This window comes from Ipomoea nil, unplaced genomic scaffold, assembly GCF_001879475.1.
Source record: "Ipomoea nil cultivar Tokyo-kokei standard unplaced genomic scaffold, Asagao_1.1 scaffold2926, whole genome shotgun sequence".
NCBI classification, from domain to species: domain Eukaryota; kingdom Viridiplantae; phylum Streptophyta; class Magnoliopsida; order Solanales; family Convolvulaceae; genus Ipomoea; species Ipomoea nil.
The window spans coordinates 3132916-3159120 of record NW_017619354.1 but is presented as its reverse complement, the minus strand read 5'-3'; the positions used below and the strand labels follow the sequence as shown (position 1 = coordinate 3159120).

Sequence of the window (26205 nt, the reverse complement as noted above, 5' to 3'; positions counted from 1 at the left end):
CCCTAAAGTTATTATAATAATTATAGTAAATAAGATTTAAAATTTTCATATTGTTATGAGGTAAATATAAAATTTCATAATTTATGCTTTAAATTTTTTAGGTAAAAAAAATAAAGAGAAAAATTGGATGGAGAAGAGGAAGGGAGGGGCAGAGCGGGAAAGATGGAAGCAAAAAAATAGAGAAGCCTGTGAGTGTCCGAATGTAATGCAGAGAGTTTGAATATAAATAGTTGATGTGACATTGAAAAGTCTACTCGTTACCGTATATAAATAATATAGTAAATAATAAGAATTAATAAATAAATAAATAAAAACGATACCCACTCTTGTCAGTATATACATCTCAGAGGTGATATAAAGTTGAACGAACCTCCGGCCGGCACCTCACGATTCATCCACTCTCCAGATTCCACAACCGCCTCTCCCTCCGCTTCCCTCCTCCGCTCTGTTCGTAGTTTCTGCAAGGAGAATGGCGGATCAGCTGACCGACGATCAGATCTCTGAGTTCAAGGAAGCCTTCAGCCTCTTCGATAAGGACGGCGATGGTCTGATTCTCCTCCCCGCTGTTTTTATATGTGTTTTTAGCTGTTTATCTATGCATTTGCGTGTTTACAGTTCGCGTGTGTGCTCAGATCTGGTTAATTTTCGCCTTTCTTCGTATTTTCCTTTTTGTTGGCATTATGATTTGATTGGTAACAGAAATATGCATCACCTTTGGATTTGTTCCACTGAATTAGGTTTGATTAGCGAAATCATAAACTGTTAAGATTTCATAGCATATGATGAATTGATGAACGAGTATAACCTCGGGATCTTACATCTTCAAACCATATACTCTTAGGCGCCACCATGCAAAGATATGTAGAAGTATTGCTAGCACAAATCGCGGTCTCATTTGTTCAATGGTTCTTTAATTTGCATTAAACTATATGCATCTGTATAGTTGTTTGATTTACTTATCATAACACTTTGAAAATACAGTTATTTGTACATTTTCCAGCTACAGTGCAGTACTATCAATGTCCTTTTGGAGTTATGTTTATAGGTCATGTAGCAGTTTGCACTGTAGATAATGTGATATTTATGATTGATCTGAACAGAGAAATACTTAATTGCTGAAACATTCTCTAATGGCATGTTTGATTAGAATTTTTCTTCTCAAAATTTTGGAAAAATATATTTTACCTTGTTTGGTTAATAGAGAACTTATTCCAATTGAAAATGAATTTCTTGGAAGAAAATGAATTTTTTCCTATTGTTTAGTATTTAAACTTTCACATTTAAGAAAAGTTATAACATGACTTTTTATATTACCCTTATATATCTTTATTCTTTAGTATTGTTGTACTCATTATTTCTAACAACATATTTTTCACCAACCAAGCAGTGAAATTAATATTCCAAATTAATTTTTTACATAGAATTTAAATTCAATTCCTTATCAATTTTTTCCATGAACCTAAGATTTTTGATAGGATGTTTTACTAGTGTACAAGTGGCGGGCAATCACATGCATATTTAGTTCTGTTGTGAATTGCTTTGTGAAATTTGTGAAGGTATTGGCATGCTTAGTAAGTTAACAGTGATAGTTATGTTCAGGTTGCATCACAACAAAGGAGCTTGGGACTGTGATGAGGTCATTGGGGCAGAATCCTACTGAAGCTGAGCTCCAGGATATGATAAATGAAGTTGATGCTGATGGTAACGGAACAATTGATTTTCCGGAGTTTCTAAACCTGATGGCCAGGAAGATGAAGGATACTGATTCTGAGGAGGAGCTGAAGGAGGCATTCAGGGTTTTCGACAAGGATCAGAATGGATTCATCTCTGCAGCTGAGCTTCGCCACGTGATGACAAATCTCGGGGAGAAGCTTACTGATGAAGAAGTTGATGAGATGATTAGGGAGGCGGATGTTGATGGCGATGGTCAAATTAACTACGAGGAGTTTGTTAAGGTTATGATGGCCAAGTGATTTCCCAAACATCTGCCAAAACTGGATGGACAGGGTCACAGCTAGTATAATGGATTGCTACTTATCATTTTCCTTTTATTTTGAGCGAATGTAATTCTGTGTCACAAGGGTGGTGGAATGCTTTCCCCCCTCTTTTGATAATTTAATTTGTATTCTGACTCTCACTCCTGTAATCTCAAGTTGTTACCTTTTTTTTTTTTTTGGGGTTAATCTAGTTGACTATACAATGTTGTCTTTATATAAACAAATGCAGTTGTTGCACCGAATAGTTGTCACATTTGATGCAGGATTTCTTCTTCTGCTGCTGCTGCTAAACAGTTGGCCTCCTTTTGATGAAGAGGCTAGTCACTGGTGGTATATTCCATAGACTACTGGATTTGGTAGAGGGGGTGGGGTGGGGGAGGGGGCAGCTGCCTGCACTATCGATCCGCCCTGCACCCAACTGTTTACACCATAATTAATAAAGATGGCAAATAATACATTTAACAATTTATCTCTCAACTCAACTAATAGTATATAGATTTGAACCTCTATAATATAATATGGATATTATATTTTAAGCTCAAGCAAGACTTAATCTAAACTTAGAAAGGTTGTAGGATGATAAGTGTGTAGGAAAATCTTTATAAGTTTGTATACATGAAGTTTTGAAAGATTAGATAATGATTAAAAGTGATTAAAAAAAAAGAATGATTAGAAGTAAAACTTTAGGTATAATGGAAGAAAATCTTTGTTGGATAAATAAAAAAGGAGAAACATGGTTTTCTTAGCTCAAATCCTTCAAGAAAAGATGTTAAAATGAAGTTTATTAGAAGGTTTGAAAATGGTGGGAGATCAACCATCTAAATTTCTTGAGTTGGGTATTTATAAGTGTCAAAAGATTGAATTGCAATAGCTAGATTGATAATTTAATTTGCCTAAAGTGATCATCCGAAGTTCAGTTAAAACAAACTAGAATGACTTCGGTTAAGGATATTGGTTGATAGGATGTATGAAATTGTTAACCAAATTAAAGTGGTAATTTGGGAAGAATTTTATATATTTGAGCTCACAAACATAAAGTATAAATATTCAAATTTGGGAATCGTTCACCCTTGGTGTCCCACATCCCGGCCTGGCTCGGCGGCTTGACAATTTGGAAGCTAGACTTTTGTTCACTGCGTACAAAGAGTCTCCTCATTTTGAGAGGTCGCTCCCACACTGGTGAGTCTCTTTTGAGTTGTGACAAATTTCACCCTTGCCACCAGACACCAGTTGAGCTGCCCATTCGAGTAAATACTGAGCATTTCTTTGTGGGCTTGTGGGGGATGGCACGTGTTTGTCTGCTGGCCATTTGATCTACCAAACTCGATCACCTAAGCGGTGGGTAGAAACTGAAGTGTGTAGTCAGCTTGACAATGGACGTTATATAATATATCTTTCAATTTCAACTTACCTAGCTACACATTTATATACACTTTGGTCTGATTTGGATATATTAAGAAAACAATGGAGAACAAAGCTTCGGCAAGAAAGATGAAGATACTATGCCTCCATGGATTCAGAACCAGTGGCAATTTCTTAAGAAAACAAATCAGCAAATGGGATCCGTCCATCTTTGCTCTTCATTTTCACATGGTACCACCACCTATCCCATCCTTTAACTTTTTCTTTTTTATATGATGCTTTTTACCTAGAAAATGTACTCAGTTCAATGAGTATTATTGATATCGTGATGACAAGTATAATAAAAATAACATATATAATTATATATGATACTATGAATATTTTTTATATTGGTGATGGTCTGATACGATAAAAGTAGCATATATAATTGTATTTGATATTATTAACATACATCAATATCTGTTATTGTTGTAAATTTTATAAAAAGAATGATTATTATCTCAGAACAAAATATTTGATTTTGCAGGAATTTCCAGATGGAATATTTCCAGCAGGGGGAGAATCATCCATAGAAGGCATATTTCCACCTCCTTATTTTGAGTGGTTTCAGTTCAACGAGGTACATACCGTTTTTTAAATTTCTATTTTAAGAAATAAATCACCAGAAAAATATAATAAAAATATGTTTTTGATTGGGTATATAATCAGGATTTCACAGAATATACCAACTTGGAAGAGTGCATCTCCTACTTGTGTCAGTACATCACAAGCAACGGCCCTTTCCATGGCCTGCTAGGCTTCTCCCAGGCATGTTCCCATCCCACTAAAATCATACATAAATTTGATGCAAAAAAAAGACATTTTGATGAAATTAATAATGTTTCAGGGAGCAACCATAGCAGCCCTTTTGGCAGGTTATCAAGCAGAGGGGAAGATACTGAAAGATCATCCACCCTTTAAACTGCTGGTATCCATTTCAGGTTCCAAATTTCGTGAGCCAACCATTTGCCAGGTTGCATACAAACACCCCATGAAGGTTAAGTCGGTGCATTTCATAGGAGAGAAGGACTGGCTGAAGCTGCCTTCCCAGGAGCTGGCCACCGCCTTTCACAACCCTCTCATCATCAACCATCCCCAGGGCCACACTGTGCCCAGGCTAAGTAATCTTTCTACCTGTTAATTTTTTAATCTACATTCTTCAATTTGTATTAGTGATAGTTTGATCCAATCATGCTTGCTAACAGATGAAGAAGCTGTGGAGAAGTTGAGGAATTGGACTAAGGAAATTGTGGATGAAACCCTAGATGATGATGATGATGATGTTATAAAACATGAGACAGTGGAGAATAATGGAGAAGCAGATCTCCTACAGATGTCCAAGAATGAAATATCATTAATCTCGGAAACCTAATTGAAAATTTATGTAGTATACGGATTATTAATGTTTCAGATATGTTATTAAAAACTTGAATAATATTATGAATGCTGTGGAGTTATAAATATTAGGGGAACTCTGTCTGGGATTGGCTTTGATACTAAATTGAAGAATGTGTTCTATTTGAGAAAAAACTCGTAATCAGAGGGTGTGTACTGTGTAAACTTCAATCGAAGTAAATCAGTCTAAGTTGCTAATAGCCGATCGGCTCAAACCAAGAAAGTTGAGATTCGGACTCGTGACGATTACAAATTTGTATCCTTAGTCATTTTGATGTAAACCAGACCAAATTGATGTCAACAGAAAACTGTGAGGCCAGACACTTTCAGAAACTCATACTATGAATTATACAAGAAAATACAAGGTAATGTTCTAACAGTGTTTCTCCAGTTTCATCATGCACTAAATATTTCTCAATACAATGGAAAGAAAACCGGCTGAGTTTCCCAATTTGAACCCAGCACAAGGGAAGAAAAGAGTTTGATTAGTACCCGAGCTGCGGTTCAAACTCTGCAAGATCAACAGAACCCGATTCAACTGGTTTCATGAGATAGGCAGCAAGTATTTCAGACACGAGCGCGGCTACCAGAGGGATTCTCTTCAAATTCTTCACCAAAGGAATGTCGTCCGTCTCCCCAACTGCAAGCAGCTTTTGGTTAATCTCCACCATCCTGTCCAACTTCCTCTTGAACTCCGGGTTCTCAACATCAAGCACAGCAGGGAAGATTCTAGCTGTGGTTCGGTTTGTCTGCAACAAATTAAAACGAAGTTTCACAAGCGTTTCAACTGCTAAACTTCAATGTTTTTTTTTTAACTAGATAGTTGTGTTAAATAGAACAAAATTCACCTCAATGATAACATGCATGTCAAATTCTTTAGTGTCAAGTCCTATGCCTTCATAGAAAGCAGTTCTTTGACAGTCATTGAGATACATTGTCACGTAAACCTGCATTTAATGTAAGAAAAGTGAGGTCGTTCTTTTCTTCAGAACAAATACTCGAAATTGTCCATATCAGAGGCAATAGAGACTACTCAATATATATTAGAGTAAAAACGTAGTTTAAGCATTATATATATTTACCGAAAGACAGAAGAAGCGAGCCCACAACTTAGCCTTCCAGTCATTAAGGAACTGGGGCTGTGCCTTCATGAGAGCAGAGAAGAAGTCCCCATGGCGGTTCTCATCCTGGCACCAGTTCTCAAAGTATTTGAAAATGGGATAACATTGGAACTCGGGATTGGCTTTGAGGTGTCTGTATATGGTAATGTATCTCCAGTACCCAATTTTCTCAGACAGGTATGTTGCATAGAAGATAAACTTGGGCTTGAAGAAAGTGTACTTTCTGGCCTTTGTCAGGAAACCCAAGTCCAATGCCAGGTTGAAGTCAGATAATCCCTTGTTCAAGAACCTGCAAATTTCAAACCATAAAACAATTTTCACAAAATGTTAATTTCCTCAGACACCCTTGTGGGATTTGGGTAAAAAGGACAAGGTTTAGAGCATACCCAGCATGGCGAGCTTCATCCCTGGACATGAGAGAAAATATCTCTGCAACCACAGGGTTTGTTTTCTGCAAAACCATTTCAAAACTATGTTAGCAGTCCGACCAAACCAAATTAACCATAGTCGCCTATCAGGTGACGTAGAGATTCAAATCCATGACCTTTGGTCTAGTTCTTATAATTGGATTTGCACATGAATGATTATATACTCAACTCAACAAAGAGAACCATGTCAGTATATCTCTAATCAGTCAAGGTCTTCGAAGGACCCCCGGGTCAGCTTGCTGGAGCAAGACTTTAAGTTGATCAGTCGAACCAACTGAGCTAGTCTCGTTGGGCGAACCATAATGTTCATATTTAATCATAAAGATAGATAGTAGATAGGAAAAAGAACATTTTTTTAAACAAAATGGAAAAGCATTCCCAAATGGTTCAGTTACAATTAGGTTTCAATGTCCAACGAATACTAAAATGGAAGATAGATTTGTGTAATTTAGAGGAAAAAGGGCACACCTTGAGCCTCCTACCGAGCTCTTTGTAGAGAAGGAAGCCGGAGAACTCAGCAGTGCAAGACCTCTCCAAGAACTCGACAAAGATTTCACGGAGAGGGCCCTGAAGCTTGTCGGCGGCTTCCTTGAACTCCTTGTTCCTCACGAAGTGGGTCTGGTTGTAGTCCGTCTTGAACTCCTGGAGCAGCGCCTCGAACTCGGAGTTGTTAAGGTTCTTGTTGATCTCCGTGTTGAACAGCATCTCCATCTCGTCGAAGTCCGTCGTGTAGAACCTCGGCGTCAGCAGCGTCTCCTTGATCCCCTTCTTCGTCGACGCCTTGCTCCCCTTCTCCGCCGCCGCCTGCGACGTGGTGGCGCTCGACATTCTCACGCTGAAGGGTGCCAGTTTCCGGCTGCCGCTCAGCCGCGGAGTGGCGGTGGCGCCGAACTTCGATATGGGCTTTACCAATGCCATTTCTGCTGCCATTTTTTTTTCTGGGTAGAGTGTACTGTGAAGCTATGGGTGCTGGAGAGGATATATAATTGGATGAAAGTGATGGAATATCATCTCATCCAAAGAAATCCATGGGATTAAATATTGGTCTGACATGTGGCATACTGTGACAGGCCAGCTTGATTACATGGTCATTTTGTGTATTTTGTGGCTGATGTTGTTCATGGTACGTTTCACAATGTTATTGGTACACAATCTATACTTAATCTTCTTCACAATATAATAAAAATCTTTATAGCATTGCACAGTGACAATATTCAGTAGTAGTATAGTATCTTTAACTTGGGTAGAATCTGGAGTTGCAGATTCTTTACCAATCCAAAGCTGATAAGATAATTGTGGAGTAAATGGAAGGAACACCAATGCTGATGCAGTTTAGCTCAGCAATCTTAAATTTGTAACATTCACCTTTATTCTTTCCTCACGGAATTACAATTTATTTCCCACATAATTCTCTTATTGCGCATGTTAGTTCTAGAGTCATATGTATAGGACAAGACACAAGGGGTTTAATGTGAAAATTGAAGTAAAAACAAAAATTACATGCATTTTTAAGATGAATCAAATTGAATTTCACTATGTTTTGAAGTGTGGAGATGCATGTACGTTGTTGCACTCAAGCTAGGAATAATTCATAGAGTCTGTGGAGTGTATAGAATTTGTAGAAATACTATTCTCGAACTTGAGTAGCTTGAAGTAGAGCTATAGAGCTTGGTCTCCTCCCTTGTTGGTTGTAGAGTCTTTTTATAGTGGTAGAGGACATAGTATTCATGGCAAGACATTCATGGTAGATTATATTAATGACTATTTGAGGGTGGACAATGGCTATTTATGGTGAAATAATGGAGAGTCAAGTTTGATGGTAGAATACTGATAAAATAATGAGAATTAATGGGATTTATAATGAAATAATTGGGGGTACAATAATAGAATAATATTTCAAGAGTTATTTTGCCTGACACAAGTAATTTTCTGTAGTTGATCTTGTATCTTCAAGAATATTTCTCGGCTCAAACCATAAAGGTCAATTGATCATTCCTTATAGTTATTAAATCAACAACCTAATTAACTTGACTAAGGTTATCCCTATACTAGAAATTGTTTGATGCCATATATAACAATGTTGTATTTTCAACAAAGTTGTGTCCTCTCCTTCACATTACTAATGAGCCAAATCCAACAAATATGAATGCTCAACACTTTTATCTCCATAAACAAACATCTTAATACTCCATCAATCCATGTATCAAACTGCAAAACCCCCGAGACAACTCATCGAAAGGCTGAGTGTAGGTATAATGCATAGCAATTACTCAATTCGAATCTGAGAGAGGATCTCAACCTGGAGGAAAAAATTTTAACCAAAAAAAAAAAGCAAAGCACTCATACCCTGCCTCATCCCCATGGCAAGAGGCGAGAAGCCCTCAGATTTAGGGTTTAAACCTATATATCAAACTGCAAAATCACATTTAAGAACATCAAAAAGTTGAGAGAAAGCAAGAACCCTAGATTAGGGAAAACAAGACTGCGAGTCGGATAACTAACAAATCCCATGATAAACAAAACGGTCTTGCAAAAGTTACAATGCCTAGCCGAAGAGGGCGAGAGATTAAAAATCCAAGCAAGAACTCTGTGCAATGGAGTTCTGTGCTACATGATACAATCCTAATATATTAGTCATCAGCAAAAGCTACATAAAATACATAGTTCCGGCAAGCCTACAAGCTACTGCCACAAAAACAACCGCTACCATTTTTGTCTATAGACCTACATAATACAACATTTCCGGGCCATGTATCAGGGCATTGCTGGAACTTTTTCCTGTCATCTGTCAAAAGAAATAACAGTATATCAGCAATTATATTTTCACAAGTGAATTCCCGGAGCAAAGATATCAGATTTCTTCACAGCACTATTACGCTTGGCAATGAGAGAGAAGGGTATGGAGCAAGGAAGGAAAATGAGTAAATAACAAATCCAGAAATAAATCACAACAATAATTCCCTTCCTTTTAAGCAGTCTGTAGTGCATGCCTCAACTGTAATTACTAAAGTATTAGGCTATAAATAAATAAACACACATGCACGCATGAAGCACTAAGACTTCTAGTCCTGGTCAACTTCATGATCTTCTTAAATTCCAGAAGAGACATGCATCAATAGTTCAATACCAATGTACAAAATGTGACATGCTGCATTACCACATGCCCTTTGCAACTTCTAGAAGTTTTTCAGTAGTAAGAACCCACAGTAATTTAATAAAATTCAAGAATACAGGGATTCAAATCAGAATTTTCTAACCTTTTTTTGCTGGAAACCAGTATGCTTTTTTGTACTCCTTTACAGAAACTATATGTTTATGGTGTCTGAAATCCCCCATAACCACAAGTATCTAGAGACTATAAATGGATCTGCCTAGACTACTAAACACTTGAGACTATAAATTTGTTGGTGCAACATCAAACACGGTATCATTTATCTCAGTTTAAATCACTATATTCATTTCAATTTTCAAACCAGACTAGAATAACTTTTCACTATAACCAGCATAGACACCAACCCAAAATAAACCCCAAATCCTAAAAGGACCTAAAAGTCCACTTAGACTAGAATTCTACAACTAAATGACATTTTCAGGTGTCAATTGGCTACAAAACATTTATCAAAACATTTTTATAACAAATTTTACACCTCAATCAGTTACAAAAAGATTTACCTGAACAGTTATTTTACACCTCATGAAGATCATTAAAATATTTTTTACAAGTTTAGATTGAGAAAGCAGAGTGAATTCATCCTGTTTTCTACTTTTCTATTAAATGGAATGTTCTTAATTAGATTTTCTTCAATGAGGATAGTTCTGTACTTTAAATCCAAACTAGTCAAGTGCAACCAAAACTTTCACAGGATAGAAACACCACTCATACAATTTCAATAAACAAAGCACTGAGAAGTCAACATAAGCAGCTAAAATGGGAGAAAATTGTTGAATAGGAACAGGAGAATAGAGGTTACTAACCTTTATGCAAAGGATATATTAGATATGTAGAACCCCCATAACTCCAGGTTGATGACTAGTAAAAATATCCTCTGCAGTTTAATGATCCACACAAGCACTTCTTCCTCATTTGCTCTGCTTTATCAGACCGAACCATCCCATAATCAAAGGTTAATTCCTGCATGGGAGGTATATGCCTGATGGCAAAAAAGGCAATATGGTAAAAAGCACCATTGTTACTTTCACGTACAACTGGCTGCCAGAACACATTGGGTGAACAACTATGGTTCATGAACCGAGCTACATTCCCATTGTTTTTTGCACTTATAACAAGAGGAAATGGGACTTTGGCAGAATCACCACTATCAGCAGGTACCTTTTCCAACGGCTGATAGTTCCGGGAGGCATCAAATATATAATTATCTTCGCTATCAATTCCAAATTCATCTGACCTAGATGCATCAATGACTTCTCCGGCATACACACAGATAAAACAACCTCCACGAATAGGATCCCAGGACCTAAGTCCCCAACCTCTGTTCTTTGTTTTAAAGACCTCGAGCCGGACCTTAAGGCCTGCTTGAGATAATCGATTTCGGCAATTGGGAGGGCAAGGGCAGGATGGACCACACTCATGTATCAAAGCCTTGTAGGTCAAGAGAACCCCTAGTGCATTATAAGGCAGAAAACCTCCATTTCCCTGGATACAAGAGCAGTTGGAGTCCCCAGGCTGGCATACACCATGACAATGACAGCTGAAAGAATGACTAGGCATTTCGTAGGGCTTTGGGTTTTTAAGAGTTGAAATGTATGTGAAATAAGCAGGTCCCTTCTCATCATCAACATCATTTACTAGAGAAACTGGTTGACTCTCCGCACCAGAAGTTAGGTCTGGAAGGATGACCCCAGTCCTTGAACTAATACCATCCTTCCATTGCTGAATTGATTTCCACAAGACATAAGCCTCAGGCTGTCCAGGTGTTCTAACCAATTTGTACTTGAAAACATTACATCCAGACTTATTTTTCTCTGCCCATGACTCCTGAATTTTGTATAAACCATCATAGACATAAATCTTCCCAGTAGTCCAAGTATCCTTCACACCCCTAATAACTCTTACGTCGTTGGCACGATGCAGACTCTTTTCCAGAGCAAGATTTCCCCTTTCAAGTTTCTGATCAAACATTTGTCCATCCCTTCTCTGTACTCCACCCTGGCCAGTGTAAATTAGCACATCCCCATCATCCCCCTCATCATCATATCCACCTGATGAGACTATGCTGACAGCAATAGGCTCATCATCCGTAGATAACTTGACACTCATATAATCTATTCCAGCCATGCTTGGAGAATGTAATCCAACCACGCATAACTCCATCCTGAAAAAGAAGATATCACCAACTTCAATCCCGGGTACATTCCCGACCCTCTTTGTCTGATTCGAACGAACTCCTTTCGTCATCAACATTGTCCCAGCCTTCAAGTCTGGACGTCTGGCAGATCCTGGAGATGGGTCTTTCATCTCTTCAATTTGGGTCATCTTTCTTCGGAACAAATCATAAACCAATAATATGCGTCCAACTAGATCCTTGTCACCATCAGCTTTTTTAAACATATCTATTTCAGTTAGTTTAAATGATTCAAGGAAACCATGTAGAATAGGTTCATAGTCCACCTCAGCAGGTGGTTCACCTTGATGGGCATGTCTCCTTGTCTTTCTCGAAGGTCTTCCCCTTTTCCTCGCAGTACTGGTGTCTTCAACATCATTCACATGAACGCCAAAGTCAAACTGATCACTCTGGTCACTATAACCATCATCTTCTACAACAGTTCTTGTGGTCCTCCTTGACCTCCCAGTATCACCATTTGACATCGGAGTTCTGAATGAGTTCAAAGGAACAGGGGAAATAGGCTGAGTAAAACCAAATGGAGTTTGCTCAGTTTGTCTACCCGAGTCATTTGGAGCCAGAAATGGGTAAAAAGGAGCAACTCCAGGAGGGAAAGGACCAGATGGAGGAACACAAGTAAAGGGTGAAGGTTGGGGAGCACCGCTTGCTGACATCCCATTTGCAGATGGAAATACTGGAACTAAACATCTCATGGGCTTTATATCCAAGATCCTAGACTTATCAATAGGCTCAGCTGCTGGAACTGAGTTTGATGTTGTACCTTGCTCCATTACACCAAAAACCCAATCCAGAAACAAAAGTCACAAACTTTGCTCCAATAAGTCCCCAAAACACTAACTTCCACCCTTTTTAAACTTCTAATTGCTATGCAGAACAACAGATGTACAGCCACAGATCTTGTTGGAAGAACAAAATGTTTTTTTATTAGAATGTGCAGCAAAAGACCAAATGTGACCTGTCAACAAATCGTCAAGAGATGCGAACATAACTTAATTACTGATTCATATTGGTCCCAGACATGTAAGCACAAGAAAATCAGTGAAACAGCCAACATATGGAAACAGAGAAAAAAAAAAAAAAGTTCAAACTCTAGCGAAATGAACAGGAAAAAAAAAACCCTAATTGAGGTCAACAACAAAAAGCAGATTCGAACTTGAGAAAGTAAGAAAACCATAAATTAAGCCCAAGCAAGCCAAGGTTCGCACGAAATGAAAGGGGAAAACCCTAAGTGAACTAAACACCAAAACCGCAGATTCAAAAACCTCTTTTAGAACTAAGAAAAAAATAAAAATAAAAAAATTACATGCAAAAGCATAAATTAAGCTCACCCAAGTGGAGATTGAAGACGACCTTTTATCATATCAGAGCGGTAGCAAACACAGAAGAGCAAGTGAGAATAAATAAAGCCGGCATCTCCTTGGTTCTCTGTGTTCTGGAAATGAAAATGACATGTAAAGCGAATAAAATAAAATGGATCAGAAATTGAAGCAAACTGGAAACAAAACCGAAAAAACAAGTACCTGAGGATTTGAGAGCGAAGTGAGAATACAGAGAGAGAGAGAGAGAGAGAGAGAGAGAGAGATCAAGGAGAGGTGTGTTCCTTTGAAATTGACGGGTTTGCCAAGTACACTGCCGGTTAGTGCGATTAAAAATAATAGTTTGATGAAATGTTTTTACGGTACTTTCCTCCCGGATGGAATTGTAATTTGTAGCACACTTTCCCACGTTCTTTATCAAGGTCCATGTGGGTCCGTCCTTCCATCCAAACGGACAACTTATCTGGAGTTTGGTTCACACCTTAACACCATGTTTGATGCGAGAATTGTTATTCCTTTTCTCTCAACTTTAAAACTTCTTTTTATTTCTTCAAAAAAAAAAAATTTACCTATTTAATAGATGTTATCGGTCTCCTATAAAAGCATCACCATTATTTTTATTTTTCGAGTTATCTGGAAAAAGTTAGATTTAAAAAAAAAAAAAAACGATGGTGCATGTATCGGGCACGTGTCGTGCATCGATAGGGTTAAACTGCTATGGAGGGGAGGAGATCTCTTTCTTCGAAAAGAACTATCTCTCCGGATAAAGAATAGAAGATTGTGGGCGTGCATTCGTAATGCACGTATGTTGGTGGAGGACAACTGTTCCCACCAACATATTTTCTGTATTCTTTTTCAAATTCTTTTGTCTCAACGATGGGCCAGACCAGTGAGACAAATGATTTTTTTAAAATTCTAAAGATAAAAATAACGATACTAATAATAACTAATTTTTTATTTGTATTTATGTATTTGTAATGTATTATTGTATGGTAATTATTTTGATTTATTTTTATTATCGACAAAGCATTTATAATATAATTGAAATTGAGGTCCACTTCATAATACATTTAAGTTTCTTGATAATCCCGAGATACAAGTATACAACTGTCACATAGACGTAAGTACACAAGGGACAACTGCTACGTAACGCACGCATGTTGGTGGGCACAACTGGTCCCCACCAACACGTTTTCTGTATTTCTTTTAATAATTTTGTCTCCAGCGGTGGGCCAGACCAGTGAGACAAATGTTTTTTTTTTTATTCTAAAAATAATAATAACTAACTTTTTATTTTTATTTATGTATTTGAAATTTTATCTTTTAATTCAAATTTTACTTATTTATTTCAATTTATTTTCATTTAAAATCAAAATTTAAAATTAAAATTACAGTAAATTTAATAAAATAATAGATGATGTGAAAGAATAGAGTCTACAAAATAAGTAGAAAATGTGGAAAGGGTTGGAGATCAAACAAGAGAGAAGATTAGATGGTGATGTGAAAAAGTTAACCTACAAAATAAGAAAAGAGTTAATACCCAAAATCGTCCTCGACTATAGTGGTTTTTTTCAATTTCGTCCTAAACGACTTTGGTGACCTAATATCGTCCCAGACTTTTGTGTTTCGCTCAATTTAGTCCTCCATTTGTTATTCGTCAAATTGGTGTTAAATAAAGGGACAATTCAGTAATGTCAATATTGATCTCTCTTTACTTTCAACTTGTGAAGTGCGAAATTCCTCTTTCTTGTACGAATTACACCTAGAATTACTCCCGGACCTGCAAATCAAATTTTATATTCGCAGTTTTAGGAGTAATTATGGGGTAATTCGTAAAAAAAAAAAAAGATTTCGCAGTTCACATGTCTATGAGTAAAGAGATGCCAATATTAAAATTACTGAATTGTCTATTTATTTAACACCAAATGGACAGAATAACAAATGAGGGGCTAAATTGAGAAAAATACAAAAGTCTGGGACTAAATTGAGCGAAACACAAAAGTCTGGGACGATATTAGGTCACCAAAGTTGTTTAGGACGAAATTGAGAAAAACCACTATAGTCGGGGACGATTTTGGGTATTAACTCAATAAGAAAATATGTGAGAAGAATTGTGGATGCTTTAATGGCTTAGGTAACACTTGCGTGAGATCGTCTCACATGTCTCAATCTATGAGATGTGTCAAAACTTTGATTAATTGGTCAAATATTTGATTAATAAGTCAAATATTTAGTTGTATTAATCAAAGATCCGACCTGCCTCACGGAGTGAGACCCGTGAGACGATTTCACACAAGTTTTTACCTAATGGCTTAGACTGAATTAGAGTATATGTTAGATGAGAGAGTAACTTGGTGTCACTAGACCACAAAGTCATTAACCACTTATGCAAGCTTTGTTATATTTTATTTTAATTTTTTTATGCAGCAAAAATCAATTTGCATCGGATATTATTTATTATTTAAGTTAATAAGAATAACCTTGACAAATAAATTAAAACTTAATAAATATTAACAAAATAAGTTAATTTTCAATATGGTCCCCGACTATAAATGCATATGCACAAGTAGTACTAAACCTACAAAATTGCTAAAATTGATCATAATCTATTGTAGTATTCTAGTAAATGGTCCTTAATTGGTATTTAAGTAAATTTGTCATTTAAAACTTAAAATTGAGTGTACAATAGTCAAATTAAGCTACTTGTTTTTTTTTTTTTCCTTCATATGCAGGTCTTCTTTTACACTAAATGTATGTTTTTTTTTTCCCATAAATTTCTAATAATTTCTTTCAAAATCATTGTATTGCGAATGGAGAAATTTGGTGGAGAGACCTCAAGGTATTCAATTAGTACAAGGAAGACTTTAATAATTTTATAAAGGAACAATTATATCTAGCTAAAACTTTTATTATATGTTATTAAGAATTGTTTGTGAGTCTGTTACAATGTAGTATTTGTTCATAGCTATTTTCTCAATCTACAGAAGGACAAAGAGTTAATACTATCCCAACTAAAGCTCAAATCCATATCCTCTGATCTGGGAAAGCCACTCTGTGACATATTTTAAAAATTCAAACTCAAAAGAGAAAAAGAAAAAAAGAAAAAAAATGCTTCGTATGAATGGAATTCTCAAATCTCAATCTCAATTTTTTTTATTTTTTATTTAAAAATAATCTCAATCTCAATTTAAAAGTATTAATTAGAAAAAAAAAATCCTTTATATGAACCAAACAAATTGTAATTGCAAATTTGCGATCTACGTGGCCATCAAATATTGGATCAGAGGAAGCAGTTGACTCTTCTCCGCCGTAGATCGACGCAATGCAGACTTGAAGGAGCTACAGTTACGCAAGGTCACACAAACAATATTCTCTCATAAAATTAAATTAAAATCCAATCGGAACCTCTTTCTTTTTTCCTCGCTGGTAATAAGTGCTCCGATTGATCGATAGTCACAGGCGATCATCGACGATGGCTTCTCAAATCGCAAGACGGCTCCTCCGAAGCAACTTCCTTAACAGCACTTCAACTGTCGCTTCGGCCGGGGGTTTCAATAGAAGCTTCGCTTCTGCAGCGGCGGCTGGGCCAAATTCCAATTTGATCCGAGCCACTCTCTTCCCCGGTGATGGCATCGGCCCCGAAATCGCCGAGTCTGTCAAGCAGGTCCGTCTATCATTGGAATTACCAAAACTATTTTGCTTTTTACTGCTGTCCGGAGCTTATTTAATGCCAAATATGTGTGATTACTGCAAAACTGAAGGTAAATTTTGTCAGAGTTCTTTCCGTGAAAGTGAAAAAGCATGTAAAAACTGAAATCCCACAGGTTAGAGTATCCATGGAATTGGCTTTTTCATGTGATAAAAAAAAAAAAAAAAAAAAAAAAAAAAAAAAAAAAAAAAACCGAAAAGGCTGCAATGCTAACAGAACTTGAAATGTTCGCTGTGCAAGTAGAATTACTTGGTCGTAGGCTCGTAGCTCATGTACATGAACTTGCAACGAGTACTTGCCCAGATTGTGGTTATTGACTTATTTCAAAAGAATGTGGTTGCTTTAATATTCTCAACCTCTAAAGTATAGTGCAACTAATGTAAAACTTTCAATCTGTCATGTATTTTTCATTTGAAGTTAACTACCTAAATAGAATAACAGGTGCCATGCTTATCTTTTCTCAAGACATCAGGTTTTCAAGAATGAGCTTTAAGTGTTTGCTAGTTTTTTGGACATGACGTTCTTATCTGCCCATGCCCCCTGCCTTCACAATCCTTTTGTTGTGTTTTCCATTTGACTATCCTCAACAATCTAATTGGAGAAATGACTGTCATAATTATGTTTTATCAAGATGTTGGTGTTATGAAGATTGAACTTTAAGTATTTGCTAGTTTTTATGGACTTGGGTGTGTTTGGTTCATGGGTTTACACACTAGGAATGAGAATCAAAATCATAGTTAGTGTTTGGTTGACAATTTTTTAAAACACAACTATGGGATTTGATTACCCCTTCAATTAAAAACTTCATTCCCTAATTAAAAATGAGTATCATTCCATCTTATTAGTAATATTTTTAAGTTTGGATTAGTACTTTTAAATTTTTGTTTTGATTTTTTTGTTCATATTGGTGCTTTGGATATCATTATATTAGGATCAATTACCTTGATTTTTTTGTTTTTGTATTTTTAAAACCTCTATTCCCATTATAGGGTTATACATAACCAAACATCAATATTAGTAATCATTCCAATTCTACCCTACTACCAAACATTCAAAATGCTTTCACCAAAACCTATTACCATTACCAAGTATTTGATTCCCATTTCGATTCCGATTCCCATTTGCGAACCAAACACACACTAAGTTCTTATCTTCCCATTCTCCTCTTTGCCTTCACTTCCTTGCTCTATCCTGGGGCTTTTGACTGTGGAGTGAGATGCAGAACTCTAAGCTCAAGCTATTTAGTCAGATTTAATACCATTCAAAAACCTAGAATATGTCTTCCCACAGATGTATGTAATTTTAGTAAAGGGAAATATAGTAGAGCTGCTTCAGCCATGATCTTTTAAATTAAAGATGTTTCCCATTTTTAGATTCCTTATTCCTTGGTTGAAAAAATGTGAGGTTAAATGCTGTTATCTTAAATCAATATAGCATAATGCAGATATTCAGAGTTGCTGATGTGCCAATTGAATGGGAAGAACATTATGTGGGGACGGAAATAGACCCTAGAACCCAGAGTTTTCTTACTTGGGAGAGTCTTGAATCTGTACGAAGAAATAAGATTGGTTTAAAAGGGCCAATGGCCACACCAATCGGAAAGGGTCACCGCTCATTGAACCTTACGTTGAGGAAAGAGCTCAATCTTTATGCCAATGTCAGACCTTGCAACAGCCTTCCTGGGTATAAGACTCGGTATGATGATGTGAATCTTATCACTATTCGTGAAAATACCGAAGGAGAGTACAGTGGTCTTGAACATCAAGTGAGTTTCTTTGCAGAATATGCCACAAATATATCTGATATGTATATCTAGATAAGATAAGACTTATTTTCTCTTGTTCAGGTGGTGAGAGGGGTGGTTGAAAGCCTAAAGATCATAACACGTCAAGCAAGTTTGAGGGTTGCAGAGTATGCATTTCACTATGCCAAAACCAATGGAAGAGAAAGAGTCTCTGCTATTCACAAAGCCAATATCATGCAAAAAACTGATGGCCTTTTCCTCAAGGTTTTTCTTCACTTCATATGCTTTCTTTGTTAAGGCACAATGCATCCATCACTCATAAACTAACTTTCAGTTTATTGTTCCAGTGTTGTCGTGAGGTTGCAGAGAAATACCCTGAGATAAAGTATGAGGAAGTTGTCATTGACAATTGCTGTCTGATGGTATCTATGATCACTTTGTATTGTGAATAAAGATTTTCTTCTGTTCATCTAGATTATTGAAAATGAATGCAATGTATTAGTATGCGACCTTGGTAAAACTATTTTTGTTTCATCATACAGCTAGTGAAAAATCCAGCTCTCTTTGATGTCTTGGTGATGCCCAATCTTTATGGAGACATTATCAGTGACCTTTGTGCTGGTTTGATTGGAGGTTTGGGTTTAACAGCTAGGTATGTTTTTTTTTTTTGGTGACTTTGCCTCATGTGAAGTTGAATTTGCCTTGTATCTCTAAGACTTAAGTTCCTGTGCAGCTGCAATATAGGTGAGGGAGGTATTGCTCTAGCTGAGGCTGTGCATGGTTCAGCACCTGATATTGCTGGAAAGGTTTGCATTACTGTTACTGTACATAGTTTTTTTTTGGTACACTGATGCTCCTATTCTGGAATTGTTATTCTCAGTTGTGTTAGTACTTAGGGTGTGCTTGGTTTGCACATGGGAATTGAAATCGGAATGGGAATCAAATACTTGGTAATGGTAATGGGTTTTGGTGAAAGTATTTTGCATGTTTGGTAGTAGGGTGGAATTGGAATGATTACCAATATTGATGTTTGGTTGTATATAACCCTATGGGCATAAATGTTTTAAAAATACAAAAACCAAAAATCAAGGCAATTGATCCTAATATAATGACATCAAAAGCATCAATATGAACAAAAAAAAAATCAAAACAAAAATCTAAGTCTAATCCAAACTTAAAAATTAGATTACCAATAAGATAAAATGATACCCCTTTTTAATTAGACAATGAGATATTTAATTGAAGGGGTAATCAAAATTCATAATTATGTTTTAAAAAGTTGTCAACCAAACACTAACTATGATTTTGATTCTCATTCCTAGTGTGTAAAGTGTAAACCATGAACCAGACACACCCTTAGTAAGAAGGTGAAAATAAACCTTCATTTTTTTTTTAAATTTTATTTTTTTCATTTGGGCCCCTTTTATACCTTGATTGATTGAACCTTGCATATATGTTGAATTTTTTCCATTTAGTCATAATAGTCTATCCGTTAAATTTGAGAGTATTTAGACTGTAGATGTTTACAAAGAAAATATTAGTCATGTTGGTATTCTCATTTGATTAGATACTGAATTTTCTTAGATGATGATTTATAGGTGCCATGACTAAGATTTCAATAGTGTTCACCATAGGTCATGCCTTGGGACTGAATTAAAATATTCTGATTTTAATGTTTTGTATAGAAGCTTTGTGCCCAGTTGTAGTTAGTCATTTAACTGCTGCTATATCTCTGTAGAACATGGCCAATCCAACTGCCTTGCTCTTGAGCAGTGTTGCAATGTTACGCCATCTGGAGCTTAATGATAAAGCTGACCATATCCAGGATGCTATCCTGACGACAATTGCAGATGGAAAGTACCGAACTGCTGACCTTGGGGGGCACTCATCAACTACTGAATTTACAAATGCAATCTGTGACCATCTCTGAACGATGCTGATGCGTATATATCATGAGTGTTTTTTTTTTTTTTTTTTTTTTTCGATAGGTTCAAGTCAATTGGGTTTTTCAAATGTGCAGTTTAACCGTTTGAAGCTGGAGATAGCCATGCTTCGTTGGGAATATGGAAGCAGATAGATATTACTGTTAATTGTAACATCCCATAAGCTTTCAACTTTTATCTGCACTGTGGCAGAATAAAAATGTTTCGCAATCTTGCACGAAAGTAGATTGATTTGTTCTCATCAGGGCAACAATTGCAAGGGAATATTGTTCTATCATTTCATGTCATCACCACGTTGAGTAATCGCTTCCAACAATCTATGCTTTATAAATGGAAATTGTCACTTGTTTATAATTTTATTAGTAATCTTGTGCAGTAGGTGAAATATTATATTGTCTTAAAACGTTATCATGATTTACATCTTCCCAGATGCTCTGTCAGGTCGAGGTGTGTGTGGGGAGGGGGGGCGGGGGGGGCTTGGGGTTGGAGATTTAACCTTTTGGGAAGAATTCAATGAATTCATTTTAACTAGCAATGGACAATGTGCATGGCCGAATGAGATTTGGATGGGTAGCTCGGGATGAATACGGGGTCATGATAGGGATGGGGTGGGAAATGATGGATGGTCTGTTTTTGGTATGGGAGGCGGAGGGAGTAGGGGTTCGGGAGGCTTTGAGTTGGGTCAAGCAGAAGGGGTGGACGCGAGTGGTGGTGGAGACTGATGCAAAGCTTGTAACAATGGCCGTCTACGGAGATCCCAGCAATGCTCCATTTGGCCTTATCATCCATGATATTTGTTTACTTTTAAACCAGCTGGCTCTCGTAAGCTTAAACTTTGTGAGACGGGATGGGAATATGTTAGCCCCAAAGAAGTCTTTGGATAATTCGAGTCCGGGCATAGTTGATTATTCGGACTGTATTTCGAGCTTTGTTTCTTGTGTTGCCAGTATGGACCTTTTAGTTTAATTAATATATGAGGTTTTGTTGGTTTAAAAAAAAAAAAAAGATCAGTTACGGAGGAATACATTGTAATATTGTGAATAATAATGTAAGACAACAAGAGAGGAAGAGTTTGCTCCCAATCTGCTACACAACTTTAGCAAACCAGAATTTTGAGACACTGCAAATATTCATATCATTAATAAAACAGGATCATCATGCTTTTTGAAGTGGCTCCATTAATTAAAACACAAACCATATGGTTGGTTCTTTGTTTTTGTATAAATCAGATCAGTAAAGAAACAAACAAAGCCAGTTCAGTTATAGGGAATCCAGTTGCAAGAACAAACAATACTCCACTACAGGCGCGGCAAAAGCAGTTTGTCATGATGCGTTTTCTTACATGAATTCTGGTGTCTCGAACACACGGGCGGTCCCGTCAATTGAAACGGAAACAAGGAAGTTCCCATCTGAAGATGCAGCTAGTGATTGAATGGCATCAGAATGTCCACTAAAAGTTCTCACACAATCTCCTGAAAGGCTATCCCATACCCGTACTTTCCCATCAACACAACCTGTAGCCACATATCTCGATGTGCCTAACCACAACAAGCATGTCACTCCTTCCTGCACAAATTAATTAAAGATTAACAACAAGATCATCCAAGCCGGGAACTTTACTCCTACAGAAACTGATGCCAAACGCAAGAATAATAGAATCATATAAGTCAGTTCATGTATAGTTCGAACAAACCTCATGTTCACATGTGCATCGAGGCAATGAATGTTGTACATCCCAAATAATGAGCTTCCGATCCATGCTTCCAGTTGCAGCCCAAGGAGAGCTGCCAAGACGGTCATTTCAAGTTTCACCAATCACATTGAAGTCTATATTATTACTATTAAAATGAAAATAAGGCCATAATGCATACCCAAGCTATGCATAGAACAAAGTTCAAGATTCTTTGCCAATCACAGAGTGACATTTATAAATTTATTTTTTAAAAAACAAAGTAGGCTTCTATTGAAAGAAATTAAGCAATCCTGAGTAGGCTTCTATTGAAAGAAATTAAGCAATCCTGCCTCATCATGTCAACTATTAGTTCAACTAATGAGAAAGTATGGCTCTGTCTGGTCATGTTTAATCTACAACTACTACTAATATTTATTGCAATTCAACCAATGAGGACGTATGGTTTTGTCTGGTCATGTTTAATCAACTACTACTACTACTAATATTTATTTTGAGGTGTTAAATCTTGTTTTTAACTTTTAATTTATTAGACAAATGAACAAATCATTCACAAAAGGCCTAGAGAGAGAGAGATAGAGAGCAATAGGGGTGTCAAGACTAGGCTGCACCTTGCTGAAAATCCAATACATTCAATTGAATCTGAATGACCATTCAAAGAGCTGACAACCTGAGAATTTTTTTTTTTAAAAAAAAAAAAAGAAAAAAAAGAGAGAGCATGTATTAGTGTTATTCCAGAACATGACTTCAAAAAATCCTATTCATATGAATACATCAAAATTGGAAGGGAATGAAGGTTCCAGTGGTGTTATCATGGTAGGACTCCTAACCTTCCCCGTCTCAATGTTCACAAGGTGAGCAGAGCTGTCTTTTGAACCCGTGAGAACAAGTGTTGAATCTTTGTTGATTGCCAAACATGTCAGCCCCTCTGTGTGATATGGATGACCTAGAATGGTAAAGATTTGTTATAATTACCAATCAGCTAACAAATCATTGGTCAATCTAGAAACAAGGCACCTCAACTGCAAGAGAAATTAGCCGTTTGTTGCTCCTGATGATTTACCCACCTCAACCATCACAAATTCACAACTCCACTGGAAACTATTTTTGAAACAAGAATTCAATATATGCACCAAAAAGTCCTTCACACTAGTCAGTATATCATTTTCAATAAGGTGCAGTTTATGAGGTAAGGTAGTTGGAATTTGTTTTCATAACACTTTCATAGAAGTTCTCCTGCATACTTGGCACTGATTTTATTTTTATTTTTTAAATTATGGATTATGCAAGTGCATTTACTTTTCACTCACTCAATGCTCTTGACAAATACTAATAAGATTTACCTCTCACAACATGAATGCTTTCACCACTCTTTGGGTTCCAAATCCTCAAAGTTGCATCATCTGAGCCAGTACAAATCGTTTTACCTTTGGCAAGAAAGGATTCAACATCAGAGTTGCACTTGGAATATACTTTGCCCAAATGGAAACAATAATAAATTTCATAGAACAAAACGAGAGTACCATCAGGCGTGAAATCCCCACAGGTCACACTTTCTGCATGACCTGTAAACATATTAAGAGAAGCACCCTTGTCAGCATTCCACAGCCAAACAATACCATCCTCTGAACCAGTCAAGATCAAATGCCCTTTCGAATGCCACTTGAGCCACTGAAACCACAATTCTCAAGTTTAAAAAGCTAATTCTGAAACACAGAAATTGTTACAAACAATATGGAAGAAATTCCACCTCAATTCCCTTATCAGGACCTTCAAGTGTACACTTCAGATTTCTGGAAGCTACATCCCAAACTTTGATGAGTCCATCAAGGCTTCCAGACGCAAGCAGCTTTCCATCAAAACTGAAGGCTAAGCTGGATACTGAATCCTTGTGACCTGCAACAAGATCCCAAAATACGTCAGTAAAGAAATACCAAATAACAATTAACAACCATTATGATGATCTGATGAAGGCAGATGCATATTAACAAAGCTGGCAAGCATATAAAGATGCTAGAAAATCAAACAAGGGTATATAATCAGCAGATTGGCATGCACCTTGTAACTCAAAAGCAAAATCTCCTTGACCGATTCTCCACATAAATCCTCTATCATCTCCACCCCCTGTTGCAACTAAGGTAGCATCTGTAGGGCTGCAGCATGCAGCGTAAAGTTCACCTAAAAATGTTGATACAGAAGCATTCATAATAAGAAATACTACTGAAATAGTCACATAACTTCAATTTAGATATCACTGATTAAAAAAGCTACAAAGTTAATCGCGGTTGGTAGGCCATTAGTTGGGTTTGTGTAGCTACATGACTTCCGACGAACATAAAATTCAATTGTGATGACAAATATACTAGAATATTTACTTAAAGAATGATGATCACTTCATAATTGTATATTCAGTTCAGATAGGTGAACACTATACTGATGAGCAGTTCTGCAATGAATGGCTCATAAATGAAACAAGAGCCAGTGCTCATTGCATAATATGAGGTTACATTGAATAAAGGTTTCCACAATTGCCATCTAATTCAAACTAATAAGCAGCAAAGTAGCCTACCACTGTGACCTGTGAAAATATGCACTGAATCATCTTCTTCATCTGAAATCATCATGCCAAATGGATCCAGTTTAGTAATCAAGTAAAGAAAACAAAGTAAAAGTGCATCAAATGAAAATCACACAAGTATAAAATCTGAACGCAAAACAATTGGATAACCACAAAATTGAGTAAAATTAAACATAAGTTCATTTTAAATGCAGCACCTATTGCTCCTTCAATACCATCATCTCCATCTTCATCATCAGCATCTGGAAGCTCTATTACAATACATAACCACTTCAGTTCATCAACCATTATTTCAGAACAGGAAAAAAAATAGTGAAAAGAGATTGGATACAGGGGAAAATTTTACCTTCTTCATCCACGGGGATTTCCTGTATGATATCGCTTTCGTCAAGGAACACATCGTCGCCGTCGTCGTCTTGTTCTTCGTGGCGGTAAGGAGAGCTAGGGTTCATGGTTTAGCCTCTACAAATACTGAAAATATATACTGGAACGTATAATTAATTGAAGTACTGAAACTGTGAAACAAATACTGAAACATATATCAACAAGACAACATAAAATTATACTGGAAATATATACTGAAACATATTTTTACCTGGCTGTGGACGGACTGGAGTACTGGACGGATTGCGACGGAGATGCTCGACACACTGGAAATCTGGAATGCGTTTTTGGGTGTGACGCTGGCGACGGATGCGAGTCTGCGATGTCGTTTCTGGCTGGGACACACCGGAATGACTCACGGAGACACGGACTACGACGTCGTTTCTGGGAATTCTGGAGCTGTGTCGCTTCTAAGGTTGGCAGAAGAGAGGAAGAGTGAAGCTGTGATTACTGATCCCTGTGAACAGAAGGCGTCAGGGGAAATGGAATTTTAGGCGGATGGCAGCTATGGATGGCAACGGGGCGGGGCGAGGAGTCCTGTCCCCGAAATAGATCCCGTTCCGGGGAATCCCGGCCCCGTTTTTTGAATGATGCCAATGAAAAAAAAAGTCTATATTCTTCAAGCAATTCAATGGTTTGCAATTCCAAGCAGGAAAATTTTAATAAACTAAGATAACTAGGTGTAAAATTACTATGCCAACTAAATTAGAGCAAATACACAACCTTTAGCTAGCATATATATAGCAAACAGAACAAATTCAACCGGACAGGACCAATATTACCACGAAATTCAAGATTCCAAGCATCAATTTAGAGAAGAAATATAATAGCAAAGCTTTTTTTCTGAAAGAGACTGAAATTCTGAAAATATATAATGGGTTGAAAAATAGCAAAATTAATGCTGAACAACATGAAAGTGGCAAAACCTTTGCAGAGCTCAATCTGAATAAAGACTGAAAACAGCCCAAAGTAGCATTAATCAACACAAAGCTGCAATTGTAAACACCGAAAACTACCCAAATTAGCATTAATCAACACAGAAAAGAAGCAAAGATTGAAAACAACCCAAAGTGAGAATGGAGGAATTACCTGGCAGAATCGCAGAGCAGCAGACTAGGAGTTTGGGATGGTGACGG

General features: G+C 36.8%; 5 protein-coding genes and 1 long non-coding RNA gene across 8 annotated transcripts; 3 read left to right on the top strand and 3 right to left on the bottom strand.

Moving 5' to 3' along the window:
• Positions 1–261: 261 nt before the first annotated feature.
• On the top strand, positions 262–4921 carry LOC109161693 (esterase CG5412-like). Its single transcript, XM_019310182.1, has 7 exons — positions 262–545; positions 1600–1970; positions 3441–3590; positions 3886–3978; positions 4068–4166; positions 4246–4519; positions 4604–4921. The coding sequence occupies exons 1-7, from the start codon at positions 470–472 to the stop codon at positions 4768–4770; spliced, it is 1230 nt and encodes a 409-aa protein (XP_019165727.1). The 5' UTR covers positions 262–469; the 3' UTR covers positions 4771–4921.
• A 169-nt stretch (positions 4922–5090) lies between these two features.
• On the bottom strand, positions 5091–7321 carry LOC109161721 (magnesium-protoporphyrin IX monomethyl ester [oxidative] cyclase, chloroplastic). The gene is made up of 5 exons (XM_019310211.1): positions 6811–7321; positions 6301–6365; positions 5876–6203; positions 5642–5740; positions 5091–5542 (listed from the first exon to the last, which is right to left on the bottom strand). The coding sequence occupies exons 1-5, from the start codon at positions 7270–7272 to the stop codon at positions 5279–5281; spliced, it is 1218 nt and encodes a 405-aa protein (XP_019165756.1). The 5' UTR covers positions 7273–7321; the 3' UTR covers positions 5091–5278.
• Positions 5511–24757, top strand: LOC109161733. Its single transcript, XR_002050950.1, has 3 exons — positions 5511–5595; positions 10086–10097; positions 24747–24757. It is a non-coding gene; the product is annotated as an uncharacterized LOC109161733 (long non-coding RNA).
• On the bottom strand, positions 8810–13380 carry LOC109161718 (histone-lysine N-methyltransferase, H3 lysine-9 specific SUVH1-like). Of its 3 annotated transcripts, none has more exons than XM_019310207.1 (4): positions 13226–13380; positions 13034–13137; positions 10318–12601; positions 8810–9127 (listed from the first exon to the last, which is right to left on the bottom strand). In XM_019310207.1, the coding sequence occupies exon 3, from the start codon at positions 12473–12475 to the stop codon at positions 10373–10375; it is 2103 nt and encodes a 700-aa protein (XP_019165752.1). In that variant the 5' UTR covers positions 12476–12601; positions 13034–13137; positions 13226–13380; the 3' UTR covers positions 8810–9127; positions 10318–10372. The 3 variants fall into 3 exon arrangements, with proteins under 3 accessions (XP_019165752.1, XP_019165750.1, XP_019165751.1); XM_019310205.1 differs by having other exon boundaries at positions 10318–12660; positions 13226–13379; XM_019310206.1 differs by lacking the exon at positions 13226–13380 and having other exon boundaries at positions 10318–12660; positions 13034–13149.
• On the top strand, positions 16314–20748 carry LOC109161724 (3-isopropylmalate dehydrogenase, chloroplastic-like). The gene is made up of 7 exons (XM_019310216.1): positions 16314–16685; positions 18175–18495; positions 18577–18738; positions 18822–18896; positions 19017–19126; positions 19208–19280; positions 20213–20748. Exons 1-7 carry the CDS (start codon positions 16494–16496, stop codon positions 20402–20404), a joined length of 1125 nt encoding a protein of 374 aa, XP_019165761.1. The 5' UTR covers positions 16314–16493; the 3' UTR covers positions 20405–20748.
• LOC109161722 (angio-associated migratory cell protein) lies at positions 21528–26205 on the bottom strand. The gene is made up of 13 exons (XM_019310212.1): positions 26159–26205; positions 25281–25526; positions 25032–25156; positions 24883–24936; positions 24677–24718; positions 24166–24285; positions 23858–24003; positions 23631–23778; positions 23451–23534; positions 22938–23053; positions 22719–22777; positions 22111–22201; positions 21528–21983 (listed from the first exon to the last, which is right to left on the bottom strand). Exons 3-13 carry the CDS (start codon positions 25135–25137, stop codon positions 21756–21758), a joined length of 1194 nt encoding a protein of 397 aa, XP_019165757.1. The 5' UTR covers positions 25138–25156; positions 25281–25526; positions 26159–26205; the 3' UTR covers positions 21528–21755.